This window comes from Notolepis coatsorum (assembly GCF_963971535.1).
Source record: "Notolepis coatsorum genome assembly, chromosome: 4".
Classification (NCBI taxonomy): Eukaryota; Metazoa; Chordata; class Actinopteri; order Aulopiformes; family Paralepididae; genus Notolepis; species Notolepis coatsorum.
The window spans coordinates 71,469,548-71,487,786 of record NC_140168.1 but is presented as its reverse complement, the minus strand read 5'-3'; the positions used below and the strand labels follow the sequence as shown (position 1 = coordinate 71,487,786).

The following is an 18,239-nucleotide window of genomic DNA, read 5'->3' as shown; positions in this document are numbered from 1 at the left end:
TAATAGGAAAATGTCTGTTCCACGCTCATCGCCCAACGGCGCGAGGAAGATACGGTAAGATTCAGCGTTATTTTTCAATGTGTACGATACTAACTGCTATGATGAACATTTGACCCACATTAGATGAATGGTATAACGCTGCCCACGGAATTATAAACGCCCCCTCGGCCATCCGGTCAACATCAGATAACGTGTAGTAACTTCCAGAAGTCCGTCCAGTTGGATTTTTTTATATCGCGCCGATTGCTATCAAACTGTATTTGATCATCAATATAATGCATTTGGGGCTATAAATCACGTTCTGGAGAAAGCTGCAGAAAGAGATGAAAACATACTTATACTTTAGATCATATTTTAGTATGAATATGTGAATGAAAAAGTTTAACGTTCATACACCCTGAACAATACATATAGGACATTGAATGGGCCCTAATAATGGCAATTTAGCAATAGAATTTAAAAAGTTATAGCCCTGCAAAGAAGGGTAACTGTTATGGTTTGTAACCGACCCCAATCGCACAACACAAGACAGGTATGAGAGTAAGCCAAGAACTGGGCATTTATTGAAACACACAGAAAACGGCACTGTCCCTTTAAGGGAGAACACAAATTACAGGAAAACAAGAAATGGGAAAATAGGCACAGTGCCTTTAAGAGGCGAGCTGGCTAAGGGGAAGGCTAGGGAAGGCTAACGGACTGGGCCAGGGCAGGGGAACAGGCAGGAACAGGGAGGACTAGGAGGACTGGACAGGGAGGACTAGGAGGAATAGGAGGACTGGACAGGGAGGACTAGGATGACTAGGAGGACTGGACAGGGAGGACTAGGAGGACTAGAGAGGGGAAACAGGGACAGAGGCCCGCGGAGGCGGGCAGGGGAGAGGGAGGACTGGAAGGACAAGAGAGGGAGGACTAGGATGACTAGGAGGACTAGACGGACTGGACGGACTGGACAGGGAGGACGGAACAGGGCGAAGGCTGGAGCTGCTTACAGGGACAGAGAAAACAGACCAAGCCTGGGATACAAGCATTAGAAGAATGTTGCTGCTCTGCAGCTTCTCCCGGGATGGTTCGTCTGAGGAAGCAGACGGTGACGTCAGAGCCGCTCTGCAGATTCCTCTCGGCAGCTCTCCGAGGTGGTAAACGGGACCGAGAGGGAGAGAGGGAGCGGGTTAGCTCAGAGTACAGTTGGGAACAGAGCAGGTGACAGGAGAAGTGACTTGTCCCAAAACAGAGTAATCCAAGTGACTGAATCTTCTGTGTAAATACACACTGTGAGTAAATGTCCCAACACAAATCCACGTGATAGAATCTTCGGTGATAATAAACACTGTGAGCGAAGTCCCAATAATAATCCAAGTGACAGTATCTTCGGTGTGAATACACACAGTGAGCGAAGTCCCAATAATAATCCAAGTGATAATATCTTCGGTGTGAATACACACAGTGAGCGATGTTCAAGCAAATATTATCCCAAATGAACAATCCAAAAAGCTGACACTGGGTGAGTGACAGTCTGACAAAAAGCAGGATCTCTTCAGTGTTTTAAACACACGAAAAACGAATAGGGTCAAAGACAGTCTTGCAAAACTCACCCAGGCGCTGTGCGTAAAGAGAGCAGGATCAAACAGGGCCAGCGCGTCGCCACGGGGAACGGGTTGTCCAAGCGGTGGTCTGAGTGGTGCGCGTCTAGAGTGCGTCAGGATGCGCGTCTGGATGCGAAGAGCGCGTCTGCTGCGCGGAGGTCTGGATGCGCGTCTGGATGCGCGTCTGGAGTGAAGAGCGCGTCTGCTGCGCGGAGGTCTGGATGCGCGTCTGGATGCGCGTCTGGAGTGAAGAGCGCGTCTGCTGCGCGGAGGTCTGGATGCGTGTCTGGATGCGCGTCTGGAGTGAAGAGCGCGTCTGCTGCGCGGAGGTCTGGATGCGCGTCTGGATGCGCGTCTGGAGTGAAGAGCGCGTCTGCTGCGCGGAGGTCTGGATGCGCGTCTGGGCGTCTGCTGTGCGGAGGTCTGAAGTGGAACACTGGAATACCTCCCGTGGAAGTTTAGAGAGCGCAGTCCAGTGTCTCCTTCCAGGCAAACGGCGACAGGAGGCGAAGGCTTGAGCGCATCTCACGCCGGAGATGAAAACAGCATAACAGACAGAAACCGAAACTCCCGTAGGAGCCCTTAGACAGAGAACCTCCCGAAGGAGTCTTGGTGATAGAGATATGATACGGAACGACCCGACAAGGCCAGAGGGGAAGAGCGAGGTACTTAAAGCCCAAAGGGGAACTAATTAGAATACACGTCAGGTGCGTGAAGGTAATTGATACTTGAAACTAGAAGTGTGTGTTCGGCACCAGACCAATCAAACACATAATGACAGGTAGTCCAAGGGTGTGGCTGCTGAAGAGCAAACGAACGCGAGGGTGGGGGCTAGTGAAGTGAGGAGACAGGGAATTAAAGTACAGGGAACAGGAATTAAAGGTCCAGGGAGAGGAGAACCTCACAGTACCCCCCCCTCCACGGGAGCCACCGGGCGACCCAAAAACACAGACAGAGGGGCAGGGGAAAAAACAAGGCAACAAAACAAAAAGTACTGGGCCATGCTAGCAGGGGAAGCTACAACAAAAGTGGGGCTAGCAAAGGAACAGGGCAGCTGAGGGGTAACTAGGGAAGCCGAGGGGCAACTAGAGGAGCTGAGGGGTAACCAGAGGAGCAGAGGGGTCACCATGGTAGCTGAGGGGCAACTAGAGTAGCTGAGGGGTAACCAAGGTAGCTGAGGGGTAGCTGGAGGAGCTGAGGGGTAACCAGAGGAGCTGAGGGGTAACTAGAGGAGCAGAGGGGTAACAGCCAGGGCACTGATAGCCACAGGGCCTATGCTAGCTGTACCGCTACATTAACATAGAGGCTGCGCTAGCTGCCGGAGCTAGGCTAGCAGACAGGGCTGGAAACAGGGGCACTGGAGAGGGGAACAGGGAAGGGGCTAGCAGAGGGAAAGGGTAGCTGCCAGGGCACTGATAGCTACAGGGCCTATGCTAGCTGTACTGCTACATTAACATAGAGGCTGCGCTAGCTGCCGGAGCTAGGCTGGCAGACAGGGCTGGACCAGCATGAGAGAACAAGCTAGCTGGAAGGACAGTCCTAGCTGTGGGGAACTGACCTTGCTAGCTGAAGGGGCAGTCCTAGCAGTGGGAGCAACCTGACCTTGCTAGCTGAAGGGGCAGTCCTAGCAGTGGGAGAAAACTGACCTTGCTAGCTGAAGGGGCAGTCCTAGCAGTGGGGCAAACTGACCTTGCTAGCTAAAGCGGCAGTCCTAGCAGTGGGAGAAAACTGACCTTGCTAGCTGAAAGGGCAGTCCTAGCAGTGGGAAAACTGACCTTGCTAGCTGAAAGGGCAGTCCTAGCAGTGGGAGAAAACTGACCTTGCTAGCTGAAAGGGCAGTCCTAGCAGTGGGAAAAAACTGACCTTGCTAGCTGAAAGGGCAGTCCTAGCAGTGGGAGAACTGACCTTGCTAGCTGAAGGAGCAGTCCTAGCAGTGGGAAGGCTACACAAAAAGTGGAGGCCATGCAGAGGGGCCGGGTTAGCTGCCTGGGCATGGCTAGCTACAGGGCCTATGCTAGCTGCAAGGGCTGCATTAACATAGAGGCTGTGCTAGCAGCCGGGGCAAGGCTAGCAGACTGGGGCCATGCTGGTAGTAGAGGCCTAACAAGCTGCAGGGGAGCTAACGAGGCTAAACAGGGAAGCAAACAGGGGAGTCAACAGGCTAACAGGGGAGCTAACAGGGGAGACTAACAAGCTAACAGGGGAGCTAACAGGGCTAACAGGGAAGCTAACAGGGCTAACAGGGGAGCTAACAGGGGCACTAGAGGAAAAAAAAAAAAAAAGGCAAACTCAACATACACCGTCTGTGCTGGCTGGGGTCGTCGATTGGTCGGGTCGTACTGTTATGGTTTGTAACCGACCCCAATCGCACAACACAAGACAGGTATGAGAGTAAGCCAAGAACTGGGCATTTATTGAAACACACAGAAAACGGCACTGTCCCTTTAAGGGAGAACACAAATTACAGGAAAACAAGAAATGGGAAAATAGGCACAGTGCCTTTAAGAGGCGAGCTGGCTAAGGGGAAGGCTAGGGAAGGCTAACGGACTGGGCCAGGGCAGGGGAACAGGCAGGAACAGGGAGGACTAGGAGGACTGGACAGGGAGGACTAGGAGGACTAGGAGGACTGGACAGGGAGGACTAGGATGACTAGGAGGACTGGACAGGGAGGACTAGGAGGACTAGAGAGGGGAAACAGGGACAGAGGCCCGCGGAGGCGGGCAGGGGAGAGGGAGGACTGGAAGGACAAGAGAGGGAGGACTAGGATGACTAGGAGGACTAGACGGACTGGACGGACTGGACAGGGAGGACGGAACAGGGTGAAGGCTGGAGCTGCTTACAGGGACAGAGAAAACAGACCAAGCCTGGGATACAAGCATTAGAAGAATGTTGCTGCTCTGCAGCTTCTCCCGGGATGGTTCGTCTGAGGAAGCAGACGGTGACGTCAGAGCCGCTCTGCAGATTCCTCTCGGCAGCTCTCCGAGGTGGTAAACGGGACCGAGAGGGAGAGAGGGAGCGGGTTAGCTCAGAGTACAGTTGGGAACAGAGCAGGTGACAGGAGAAGTGACTTGTCCCAAAACAGAGTAATCCAAGTGACTGAATCTTCGGTGTAAATACACACTGTGAGTAAATGTCCCAACACAAATCCACGTGATAGAATCTTCGGTGCTAATAAACACTGTGAGCGAAGTCCCAATAATAATCCAAGTGACAGTATCTTCGGTGTGAATACACACAGTGAGCGAAGTCCCAATAATAATCCAAGTGATAATATCTTCGGTGTGAATACACACAGTGAGCGATGTTCAAGCAAATATTATCCCAAATGAACAATCCAAAAAGCTGACACTGGGTGAGTGACAGTCTGACAAAAAGCAGGATCTCTTCAGTGTTTTAAACACACGAAAAACGAATAGGGTCAAAGACAGTCTTGCAAAACTCACCCAGGCGCTGTGCGTAAAGAGAGCAGGATCAAACAGGGCGAGCGCGTCGCCACGGGGAACGGGTTGTCCAAGCGGTGGTCTGAGTGGTGCGCGTCTAGAGTGCGTCAGGATGCGCGTCTGGATGCGAAGAGCGCGTCTGCTGCGCGGAGGTCTGGATGCGCGTCTGGATGCGCGTCTGGAGTGAAGAGCGCGTCTGCTGCGCGGAGGTCTGGATGCGCGTCTGGATGCGCGTCTGGAGTGAAGAGCGCGTCTGCTGCGCGGAGGTCTGGATGCGCGTCTGGATGCGCGTCTGGAGTGAAGAGCGTGTCTGCTGCGCGGAGGTCTGGATGCGCGTCTGGATGCGCGTCTGGAGTGAAGAGAGCGTCTGCTGCGTGGAGGTCTGGATGCGCGTCTGGGCGTCTGCTGCGCGGAGGTCTGAAGTGGAACACTGGAATACCTCCCGTGGAAGTTTAGAGAGCGCAGTCCAGTGTCTCCTTCCAGGCAAACGGCGACAGGAGGCGAAGGCTTGAGCGCATCTCACGCCGGAGATGAAAACAGCATAACAGACAGAAACCGAAACTCCCGTAGGAGCCCTTAGACAGAGAACCTCCCGAAGGAGTCTTGGTGATAGAGATATGATACGGAACGACCCGACAAGGCCAGAGGGGAAGAGCGAGGTACTTAAAGCCCAAAGGGGAACTAATTAGAATACACGTCAGGTGCGTGAAGGTAATTGATACTTGAAACTAGAAGTGTGTGTTCGGCACCAGACCAATCAAACACATAATGACAGGTAGTCCAAGGGTGTGGCTGCTGAAGAGCAAACGAACGCGAGGGTGGGGGCTAGTGAAGTGAGGAGACAGGGAATTAAAGTACAGGGAACAGGAATTAAAGGTCCAGGGAGAGGAGAACCTCACAGGAACTTATCCATAGACAAATAGAGCTGGCAACCTATGGTATATCATGAATTTAGCCTTAGGCAATCAAAGTGTTAAGGTAGGGCTGGGCGATAAAACGATAACGATAACTATCACGATACATTATTTCCTCGAAATAAACATGAAACGTGGTCGCAAAGTTTCGATATATCGATTTTCCAAGCTTGGATATGAGCACACGCACTAACAACCAATCAGTGAAGGAGATGGTGACAGCGAAGGAGACCCGCGGTGCACCTCTGGGTAGTAAAAAAGGCTGGCTAGGATCATTAGCTTGCACGCCGCTATTTTATAGTTTACGTGCGGAGTGGGTGTGTGGCGTGAATTCTGAGGCCACGGTTAGAGTAGTGTGGGGTATGCGGTGGACGTCGTTGCAATGTATTGGAGCGGAACGGAGTATTTTAGGGTGATAGTTAGTACATTGGAAACAAGGCTGGCTAGGATAATTAGCTTGCACGCCGCTATTTTATAGTTTACGTGCGGAGTGGGTGTGTGGCGTGAATTCTGAGGCCACGGTTAGAGTAGTGTGGGGTATGCGGTGGACGTCGTTGCAATGTATTGGGGCGGAACGGAGTATTTTAGGGTGATAGTTAGTACATTGTCAGGATACACCGCTTGCTCTGGCTAACTGTTAGTTCCATTCTTATAATGCATAATGATCCAGTGGCGGTAGGTTGCCCCCTGGTGGAATATAATAATCTATGCACTGGTGCGTAGAAGAACTGCGCGCACTGATGACGACATCAACTTGAGACATTCGCAGCAGCAAAACAAGTCTATTAATAGCCCGTCCATCGGCGCCGGGCATAAGAAGTTAATTAAACTTGAGGCATGCAAAGCGCCTCTTCAGAACTCTCAATTTAAACGCTCAATTGCACATCTTGTCTTGCAATGAGCAGTGTTGAAGCGTGCCTGTGCAGGTGTGTTTGCTGCCAGAAAAGGGGTCATCAGCCATGGTACTGTAGTAGTGCACCAAGTGCGTGTAGACTAGGGGTGTAACGGTACACAAAATCCACGGTTCGGTACGTACCTCGGTTTTGAAGTCACGGTTCGTTATTTTTTCGGTACAGTGGGGCAGGGGGGGGGGGGGGGGGGGATACAAAAAAAATTGCTTTTCATTTATCTATTTATTTAACTGTATTAAACAATATAAAACGGATTGGCCATAATTGACTGAGCAAACTAATGCTTACTGCTGTAACCTACTAATAACACTTAAGTAAATCTGAAGATTATTATATAGCAGACAGATGCCTTGGAGGATAAATCGTGGACAACTGTAGCGTGTGCTTGTTTATACATAACCCCTTTCATGATGACTGTGATGCCTGAATACAGGGGCAGGGCTTGCATCACAGTCATGAAAGGGGCTAGTTTATAGAGCTGGTGGTATGACTTGCTGGCTGAAATACGGACGAGGGAATGAATGAATGAAAACTTTATTAACAGATTGCAGAACGGCTCAATACACACAATTGTTAAGGGGATGCAGACCAGAGAAAGACGTTTGTCTTGTTTACATCAGGGTCCCCCATTTTCAATTCATAGTGCTAGGTAGCGGGGCTATATTACTTTTAACATGTGCTTAACCCCAGTGTTCTCGACAACGGAGTATGGTCGCAGATCTGCTGCTATAAAAACACATATGGCGTTTGTTATTGCGTTGGCCCGGTCTGAATTAATAGCGAGATGCTTCTTGAATGCAACAGGGAGCTGGGTTTGCACTAGCATATGTTTCTTCCGTGTACCAGTGATATTCACATTCGGGTGATGCCATTTCAAATGCGTGATAAAGTTTGCAATAAAGTTGAACAATGACATGGCTCTGGCTTGTCAGTTAGTATTGACTCGCCATACTAAAGCTAATATGCTATGCTGAATTACAGCTCTCGTTCAGTGTAGCTGCGCGCTGCGTGGAATGAACAAACAACATCCGGTTAGTTGTGCACGTTATATTAGGGCCGGGGGGATTTAAGTTCCGCAAAAAAAGGTTCCATACCGTTGCAATCGCTCGGTGCACAGCGCGTACTGTACCGGAGGACCACATTGAGGCGGTACAGTACGTATCCGCGTACCGTTACACCCCTAGTGTAGACCGCACTGGGGCCTCTGCGTCGTCGGGGGTTACGAAGTGTATTCTGCCCTGGACTACGTTCTGGTCCTTGGCCGGTCAGGGTAGATCGCCAGGTCTCATACCAGGCAGGTGGTGGAATTCCTCACCAGCCTGGGTTTTGCTGTAGACTGGAAGTAGAGTACTCCTCTTCCCAGTCAATTCTAAGCTCAAGGTCTATATGGGCATCCCTCTCAGAGCGGCGGCGAGTGGGTGTTCTCGCTGTTCGTGATGCGCCTGCTCGGTATGATGGTATCTGCTCACGCTGTGGTCCCTCTTGGCCTCCTCTTCATGAGGAGGATACAGAGGTGGTTTTCCAGTATGGAAATGGCCCGGTGAGGGACCCGGTGAGAGACAAGTGGAAGCGGCTGAAGGTTCCCATGTCAGTACTGGGGGACCTCGTCCCCATGGGCAGCAGGCTGTCACACGTCACGGTCTTCACCGACGCCTCCCTCACAGGATGGGGGGGACGTGTCGGGCCAACGCAGTAGGGGGCAGCTGGCAAGACCATGCTGCCCGGTCTGCACTACATTCAATGTGTTGGAATTGAAGGCAGTCCTTCTGGTCCTCAAACGGCTCGGCCACCTTGTGGTGGGCAAGCATGTTTTGATCAGGACGGTCAACACGACGTCAGCGTCGTATATCGACAGACAGGGAGGAGTACGCTCCCCCCGTCTGCACTGGGCGGCGGTCGAGCTCTGGCTATGGGCGTTTCTCCATCTGCGCAGCCTGAGGGCTCTCCACATCCCCAGCAGGGTGAATGTGGGTGCAGGTGTGATGTCGCGGGGCGGTCCTCACCCTGACGAGTGGGGATTACGTCCAGACATAGTCGGGCAGGTCTGGGACCGATTCCGTGGCCGTCCGGGATTCTGTATGCTTTCTGCCCCCTTACACCTGATAGCTCAGCTGTTGGGTGGCGGGTACGACGGGAGCACGGGACTTGGTCCTGGTCATGCCGGGCCGGGACTCAGCTGTGTGGTCCCCGGCCCTGATTCAGCTCTGTGTGGCCCCGCCGTGGCCTGTTCCGTGGTCACCGCGGGCCCTCTCTCAGGCACACGGAACTCTGTTCTGCCTTCCTGTTCTGGGGCAGCCTCTAGGCTTGGCTGCTGACAGTGTAAATCTGGTGGGGATGCGTCTTGCCTATTCTGTGGTTGACGCTATCCGGTACGCACGCGCTCCGTCCTCTACCACGGCTTACGCTGGGGAGTGGCGTATGGAACGTTGTTCAGCCACCCTCTCGTGGGACGTTCCTGCTTGGCGCTTGGCATCTCAAGCCGGTGGAACGTTCTCTGTCTCCGAGTGGGACCTCCAACTGGTCCTCGGCCGGTTGTCTGAGGCCCCGTTTGAGCCTCTTGAGCAGGCGTCGTTGGAGCAGCTGTCTTCAAGACTGCGTTCCTATTGGCCATCACCTCCGCTAAGCGTGTGGGTGTGCTGTGTGCTCTCTCGGTGCGGCCTGAGTGCTTGTCTATTCGTGCCAATAGCGGTGCGACTCTGAGGCCTAATCCAGTCTTCGTGCCAAAGAATATCCGGAGCTCTTTTTGCTCCAGGGGTATTGTGATTCAGGCGTTTCATCCGCCTCCTCACGCTAGTTGGTTAGAGGCGATCCTTCACCTGTCGTGTCCCGTCTGGGCTTTGGGGGTTTACCTCAGTCGGACCGGGGCCTCAGGGCTACCGATCAGCTCTTTGTTTGTTACGGTGGCCCTCGCGCTGGTAAGGCACTGTCCAAGCAGCGCCTGTCACATTGGTTGTGCGAGGGCATTGCCCTTTGCTACACGTTGGCTGGGCTGGCCCCCCCTAGGGGTGTCAGGGCGCACTCCACTCGTGGTGTGGTGGCCTCTGCCGCCTTGTTAGGGGGGGCCTCGGTGGAGGACATCTGTGCTGCGGCCTCCTGGTCCTCCCCGGGTCCCTTCGTTAGGTTTTACCTCATGGACATGACTGGGGGTTCTGTCTCCCAGGCGGTTCTGAGGTCTGGGACCTCCCCTGCGTCCCGCCTGTCGGTGGGTTAGCTGGGGTGTGTGGGTGTGTGCCACGGGGTGATGTGTCACACGTGGTCCCGCCTGTGCTGTGCGTTTTTAGGGGTCTCTGGTTCCCTCTTTTTTCACACGTTGGTGGAGTTGACTGCCGCACCCTCTTCACTAGGAAGGGCGGGTGGACGGGACTCCCCTCCCCCCTGGTGGTAGGGCTTGCGGGTCCTCAGGGGGTACACTTGTCGGGCCATGCGTCTGCTCTGCCCCATATCTCATGGCGAAGAGCGAGACGTGATGCCAGTAATGCTATATAACGAAAGGTTATCCTATAACCTAGTTATATGAATACTGGTTGAGCGTCTCGCTCTTAGCGCCCTGAGGTCCCTTGGTTGGGTTTTCTATGATGGAAACTTTTTCCCGAGGAAGGGGAATTGTGACCATGTCCGGTGTCTTATAGGAGGACACTGGGGCGGGGACTGGTCAAGTGCATGGGTGCATTGTTTTGTTAATGAAGCACAGTAGTTGCTGGAGATAAAGATATATCTCATTATGGCGAAGAGCGAGACGCTCAGCCAGTATTCATATAGGATAACCTTTCGATTTCCAAATCCGGATCAGTTTTATCCGGATTAAACCTTTTGAACAACTAGTAATCTTGAAACGTCTGAATCTGGATCAGGGTGATCCTATCATAATATAATAATGCAGGACCTGTTCAGAGGTCTTTAATTGGCATGCAATTATCCTCAATGTTAGCGGTTAGCACACACGGTTTAGCACACACACACACACACACACCGGAACACACACGCATGCATTGTCTTTTGTAGGATCGCCGATGCGATTCGTCTCTGCGCTTAACCCATCCCGTCGTCCTTCCCCCCAAGGGCAGCCGGGAGCAGACAGGCGTCGGCGGACCAATCCAAGTGCTCCTGCCCATCTTCGTCAAGGACGCCACAGCGTTAGCGATCTGCATGTTTTTCCATTGGGTTTATCTTATCTGGGGGGGGGGGGGGACCCTTGCGAGCACGGGGAGAACATGCAAACTCCACACAGAAAGGCCTGGGAGATACCCCACCTGGGTACCTGGCACTAATTGCTTTGAAATACCGGGACACAATCTGGCCGAGTTGTCTGATCCTGGATCACAAAAAAATGGGATTTCAAAATCTGATCGGATCTGATTGAGATAAAAGGTTTTGAACTACTGGACCCCAGTGGCGGCTGCTGGTTTTCTCTCCACTAGGGGCGCTATACCAAAACATTTTGCAAACATGTACAGTACCACCCAACCGACTCATGGCAAGACGTGAGCGATTCGACTCACGCTCACGGCAATGAATCGGCTCTTATGAATGAGTCGCTCAGCTGTTACTACAACAACACACAACCAGTCAAATAAAGTATAGTCTAATTCACAACTTGAAACACAATATATAAATAGAAAAGTTAGAAACAAAACTCGCTCCGTCTCCAAACACACGCAGATCTCTCCCTCTCTCTCCTTCTCTCTCTCACACACAGCGCGACGTGGAATCGATTCGTTACACAATCAGACCTAGTATATGTAGTATTATATACCAAGAATAACTTCAGTATGTGTACAGGGCTGTACACATATTTTGCATATTGTTAAACGAGCCAAGGCTAGCTATTAAACTATCGATATGAATCGAAAATCTGGGACCCTGATGTAAACAAGACAAACGTCTTTCTCTGGTCTGCATCCCCTTAACAATTGTGTGTATTGAGCCGTACTGTATTGTACCCATTCTGCAATCTGTTAATAAAGTTTTCATTCATTCATTCATTCAAACATAGACGATATTGAACAAGCCATAATCCACGTATTTTCAATCCAAAAGAAAGAGAGAGAGAGAGAGAGAGAGAGAGAGAGAGAGAGAGAGAGAGAGAGAGAGAGAGAGAGAGAGAGAAGCGTTAGCTGAGTGGCTGAGAGAGAGAGAGAGAGAGAAGCGTTATCTGAGTGGCTGAGAGAGAGAGAGAGAGAGAGAGAGAGAGAGAGAGAGAGAGAGAGAGAGAGAGAGAGAAAGATCGCTAATCTACCTTGTTGTTGGCAGAAGGGCTTGTTGATAAAGTATATCCACTCCATGGCATTGTCCATCCAGCCTGTGTTGATGTCCATCCATTGTCCATGCATGTCCCTCCACACTGCATCCATAATATAGCTTGTTAATAGCCAACAAGTACTGTGAGTGCCTTTGTCCATGTCCGCCTCGAACAGCCTGCAAACTACCTGGTGTTCTATCGCCATGCTCTAAGACAAACTCTAACCTTAACCAACTTTGAAAGAGTGCCTAAGCCTAACCGTTGAAAGAACTTGCCATCACGCTCCAAGACAAATATCTGCATCACACAACACAACAACAGCATAAACTCACTTTGTTGAACTCATGTTGCAAACTGCGGTTACGGAAAGTACCGCGTCGGCCAATCAGAGAGCTTTTAGACGCTCGGCTGCTTGCTAGGTCGCTTCAAACCAGCGCCCGAGTTCCATCATAATACATCATATTCAACGCACAGCGCGTGGCTGCGACGGATACAGCGATGAACCAGTGCACGGCGGGCACGCGCACTCCAGGCGCAATTGCGCCTAGCCCAGAGAGAAATACGGCGAGGAGAAATGCCTGCGGCTACGGTAATGAAAAGGTCTATATCAGACAGAATCGTCACTTCCTGTTCAGGAAAACTATTATTAATCTTTGTAAAATTAAGTTATATTGTGCATTGGAAACACAAACATACTTAAAATGAGTAAATATTATTCATTTTAAACATGTTTATATTATTTATAGGGCTATAAAACAAAAAACAAAAAGATAATTTTTCTTGTTCTACTCTCATATAACCAGGGGCCTGAGGGGGGGGCGGCGCCCGTGCGCCCCTAGTGGCGAGCCGCCACTGCTGGACCCTGTACAGTATTATTGATGTGACTGTGTGGAGATCCCAGGCTACTGCACTTACAACAGTGTGTCCCCAGGGGGTGCTGCGCTCTCATTCACCACCTCGTCTCCTGCTAATCCCCTAAAACCTATTTCTGTCTCTCCCTCTGGCTGACACTTCTCACCTCTTCTCCTCTCCTCCTCTTTACCCCCCCCCCCACCAAGACCACACCTCCATCTCTCTGCTTCCTCCACTCCTCCATCCTTCCCTTCTTTCCATCTCTGTTTGTTTTAGTCTCTGGTTCTCCTCATTGTCTCCCTGCAGTTCGCCTCTCTCTTTCTTTGACCATGAGCTGCTGTTAGACAGGTTTCATGCTTAGGCCAATCAGCAACACCTGCTGAATGATGTGACTGAGTTGCTCCTGATCTAAAGATTTACAAATAGTCTCTATCGAGAAACCATGACACTCCCCTGACAAAGATTATAATGGAGCCCTATGGAGAAACCACGGCACTCGAAAATTATGTTTTGTCTCCCAAAATCCACCAAAACATAGTTGTTGAGTGGGACAGAACATGCTAAATGTCTATAGTACTTTATTAGCCACAAGCTAGCATTTTGACTGCAGAGTATTAGCCACAGGCGAGCACTTTGACTGCAGAGTAGTATAGCCATAGCATAGACTTTGTTGAAGCCCAATCATTGACATTGACTCCAGTTGGCGGAGCTTTTCCATATAATGAGTTGGTGAACTGTCCTAGTGTGTTCTGCCTGTATGAGAGGTCTGCAGTAAGCAGCTAAGTACCTTAATCCTCCTTGCAGGCTAAAGTCTAGCTTAACCTCCAGATATATACAGCATGCTGGTAACAGCATTACACTGGGAGACAACAAACACACACACACACACACACACACACACACACACACACACACACACACACACACACACGCACGCACGCACACGCGCACACACACAGGGCAGCAGCACCCACAAGGCCATGCGACTCTGACGTGCATTTTGTTGGCATCAAGTGTGAGCGTGCTTAGTGACGTCACTTCCTGTGTTGAGTGAGAGAGGGAGATGGTGGGAGGGGGGAGGAGAGAAGCAGAAGGGGGAGGGGCTAAGCCAGCTTGCTGCTACTGGTTTATGATTATGATGATGATGATGATGATTATGATGCTGATTATGATAGTTATGATGATGAGGGGAGGGACTGTGACACAAGCCTGTGAGGAAGACATGAGTCTCAGTGGATATGTTTGTTTGAGAGAGAAGATGTGTGTATTTCTGAATGGTTGACGAGACGTTTCTGTTCTCATCAAGCAGTAGGAAAGGTGTGTGTGTGACAGTGTATGTGACAGTGTGTGTATGTGTAACTGTGTGTGTGTGTGTGTGTGTGTGTAACTGTGTGTGTGTGTTTGTGTAGTCATGATATTTAATTCATCCACTCGTCAACATGAATCCTCCAGCGCAGATGTCCAACAACTAACCTTCAGGTTAGAGAGAGAGAGAGAGAGAGAGAGAGAGAGAGAGAGAGAGAGAGAGAGAGAGAGAGAGAGAGAGAGAGAGAGAGAGAGAGAGAGAGAGAAAGAGAGAGAGACGCGGAGAGAGAGACACAGAATGTGTGTGAGAGTCGTGTGTGTGTGTGTGTGCTGTGTGTGTGTACACATGCTAACCAAAACACACCACTCTCACATGCACTCATCTGCTCTGAATGTGTGTGGGTATGTGAGTTCTGTGAGAGAGATCTCTCACTCCTCATTTATTCCATTATTTTCGCCCTCCATTCATTCGCCCTCCATTCTGATTGGTGTGCCCGTGTGATTGACAGGAGGCAGAACCCGTCAGGTTCCTACTATGATGTCGGGATGCCTCGCTCTCCCTCCGACTACGGTGTGGACCCTCGGACCCGCTCGCCACGCAGTTCCCATGGTTACGAGGACACAGGCCACGGGAGGAGGGGGGCTTACAAGGATGGGCGTGGGCGCTGGCACTCACAGGTACAAATACACAAAGCCTTAACTAAAAGTACAAATATTAGTGTTTGTCCTTGTATCAAGAGTTCTGTCAATCAGTTAGAGAATGAAGACATGTCTCTATTCTTGTTTATTATTTTTGGTGTTGGGGCTCATTTGTTTACATTTGGATCACTTATTGTGCCTTTAACCATGCTTCACGGCCCATTTGAGTTGATTTCTCATCTCTTTTTAACAGACTAATCTAACAGACAATACAACAGTAAATGTGAACACTGTCTCGTAGTTCTTCACTATTACTATTATCTATCTATCTATCTATCTATCTATCTATCTATCTATCTATCTATCTATCTATCTATCTATCTATCTATCTATCTATCTATCTATCTATCTATCTATCTATCTATCTATCTATCTATCTATCTATCTATCTATCTATCTATCTATCTATCTATCTATCTATCTATCTATCTATCTCTCTCTCTCTCTCTCTCTCTCTCTCTCTCTCTCTCTCTCTCTCTCTCTCTCTCTCTCTCTCTCTCTCTCTCTCTCTCTCTCTCTCTCTCTCTCTCTCTCCAGGACCACCCACTGGACCAGGATGAGCTTCTTGACGAGAGGGAGCAGCGGCGTCAGCGCGAGGAGGAGTTCCAGGCTCGTTACCGTAGCGACCCCAACCTGGCGCGCTACCCGGTGAAGCCCCAGCCGTACGAGGAGCAGATGAGGATGCACGCCCAGGTGGGACGGGTGAGACATGAACGACGGCACAGCGACGCCTCCCTGGCGCACACCGAGCTGGACGACCTTCAGCCGTCTGTAGGGAGCCTACGGCAAGGTACAACACACTCTCATCCTGCAGGAAACACACCTAGACACACTGCTAGACACGACACACACTGCTAGACACGACACACACTGCTAGACACGATACACAGTGCTAGACACGATACACAGTGCTAGACACTAGACACACTGCTAGACACTGACTAGACACACTGCTAGACACGACACACACTGCTAGACACTAGACACACTGCTAGACACTAGACACACTGCTAGACACGACACACACTGCTAGACACGACACACACTGCTAGACACTAGACACACTGCTAGACACTGACTAGACACCCTGCTAGACACGACACACACTGCTAGACACTAGACACACTGCTAGACACGACACACACTGCTAGACACTAGACACACACTGCTACACGATACACACTGCTAGACACGACACACACTTCTAGACACGATACACACTGCTAGACACTAGACACACGACTAGACACTATACACACACTGCTAGACACTAGACACACTGCTAGACACACTGCTATACACTATACACACTGCTAGACACTAGACACACTGCTAGACACACTGCTATACACTATACACACTGCTAGACACTATACACACTGCTAGACACTAGACACACTGCTATACACACTGCTATACACTATACACACTGCTATACACTATACACACTGGTAGACACTATACACACTGCTATACACTAGACACACTGGTAGACACTATACACACTGCTATACACTATACACACTGGTAGACACTATACACACTGCTAGACACTAGACGCACTGCTAGACACTAGACACACTGCTAGACACTATACACACACTGCTAGACACTAGACACACTGCTAGACACTAGACACACTGCTAGACACTAGACACACTGCTATACACACTGCTAGACACTAGACGCACTGCTATACACTAGACGCACTGCTAGACACTAGACACACTGCTATACACTATACACACTGCTATACACTATACACACTGCTAGACACTATACACACTGCTATACACACTGCTATACACTATACACACTGCTAGACACTATACACACTGCTATACACTATACACACTGCTAGACACTAGACACACTGCTATACACTATACACACTGCTAGACACTAGACACACTGCTATACACTATACACACTGCTAGACACGATACACACTGCTAGACACTAGACACACTGCTAGACACTAGACACACTGCTAGACACTATACACACTGCTAGACACTAGACACACTGCTATACACACTGCTATACACTATACACACTGCTATACACTATACACACTGGTAGACACTAGACACACTGCTATACACTATACACACTGCTAGACACTAGACACACTGCTAGACACTAGACACACTGCTAGACACTGGACACACTACTAGACACGAGACACATTGCAAGACACTAGACTAGGGTGACCATATTTAGATTTCCAAAAAAGAGGACATGCTGGCCCCAGCCTCGAGATACTTAATGATACTCAAAGTTTACTCAAAGATGCCTTATTGTTTTAACCTCTTAATATGCGCCCATAAAAGCGGGATTTTTTTTTACTTGAACTTGAGGACTGCATACCTTTTTTGCAAAGCTTATCTTTATACTTTATGCTTATAGCACATGCATAAGCCTGGTCTCTTTTGAAAGATAACATTCTGAAGGTTCTTACACAATAAAGAAAAATCACTTTTAGTGCTAATGAAATAGAGTAACATAGGGCTGAACTTGAGTTGAACTTGAACTTGTGTACTCACGTTTTTCTGTAGTAGTTGCAATATTCCCAAAAAAGATATTTTTTTTGTATAAGCTGGAAAACACCGTGAATCCATAGTCTGAAGTCTTATGTAGTACAGGTCCAAATTTGATAAGAATCCGTTCAGAAATGAGTCTTCTAGAGAGATCCGGGTAAACCGTGTGCCAAGAAAAAAGCTCTCCATTTCCTCATCCAAGTCAATTCATTCAGAATTGCTTTCACTTCCAGTTTTCGCTCGTAAATTTTCACCTAGATCCTTGATTCGCACACCACCACGTGGGGTATCATTGGAAAGCTACACTCATTGGCTACAACGCTGACAATCATTTTTGAAATTGGCGGATGATTGACAGTTCTGAAGCCTCGGGAGTCCGAGGTGATAATCTGACGTGCACGCGTAAAAAGTTGCACGCCTGACATATCGGGATGTAACTCGAGAACCGAGGGACAGATTTTGACGAGTAAGGTGGCATTCGAACGGCAACAAATATAGCTTTAATTCTGTAATTTATATGTTGGGCGAAAAATGCAGCCCGAGCCTTCAGACGCTCGCAAAGTGCTGTGAAAAACAATGAAACCCGGACATTTTCATGAATATATTTTTTTTGATCCACTTTTTCTCCCATTTTTCTATATTTTCTCCCATCCCAATTTCGTATCTTCCAATTCAACCCTCCCCTGTCACGAACGCTGTTTCTTGCCTCCCACAAGCCGGCTGCAATGTGGACTAAGTCATACATAGCACAAGTCC

The 18,239-nt window shown here is 49.7% G+C and overlaps 1 protein-coding gene across 1 annotated transcript in view; it reads left to right on the top strand.

Annotated features, from left to right (window-relative positions):
* rims2b (regulating synaptic membrane exocytosis 2b) overlaps positions 1–18,239 on the top strand; it is a gene marked incomplete at both ends in the record, with an annotated part of 270,766 nt that overhangs the window by 48,625 nt on the left and 203,902 nt on the right. Inside the window, 2 exon segments of the mRNA XM_084311974.1 lie at positions 14,754–14,922; positions 15,481–15,733. Of these exon segments, the coding sequence (XP_084168100.1) occupies positions 14,754–14,922; positions 15,481–15,733 (422 nt within the window).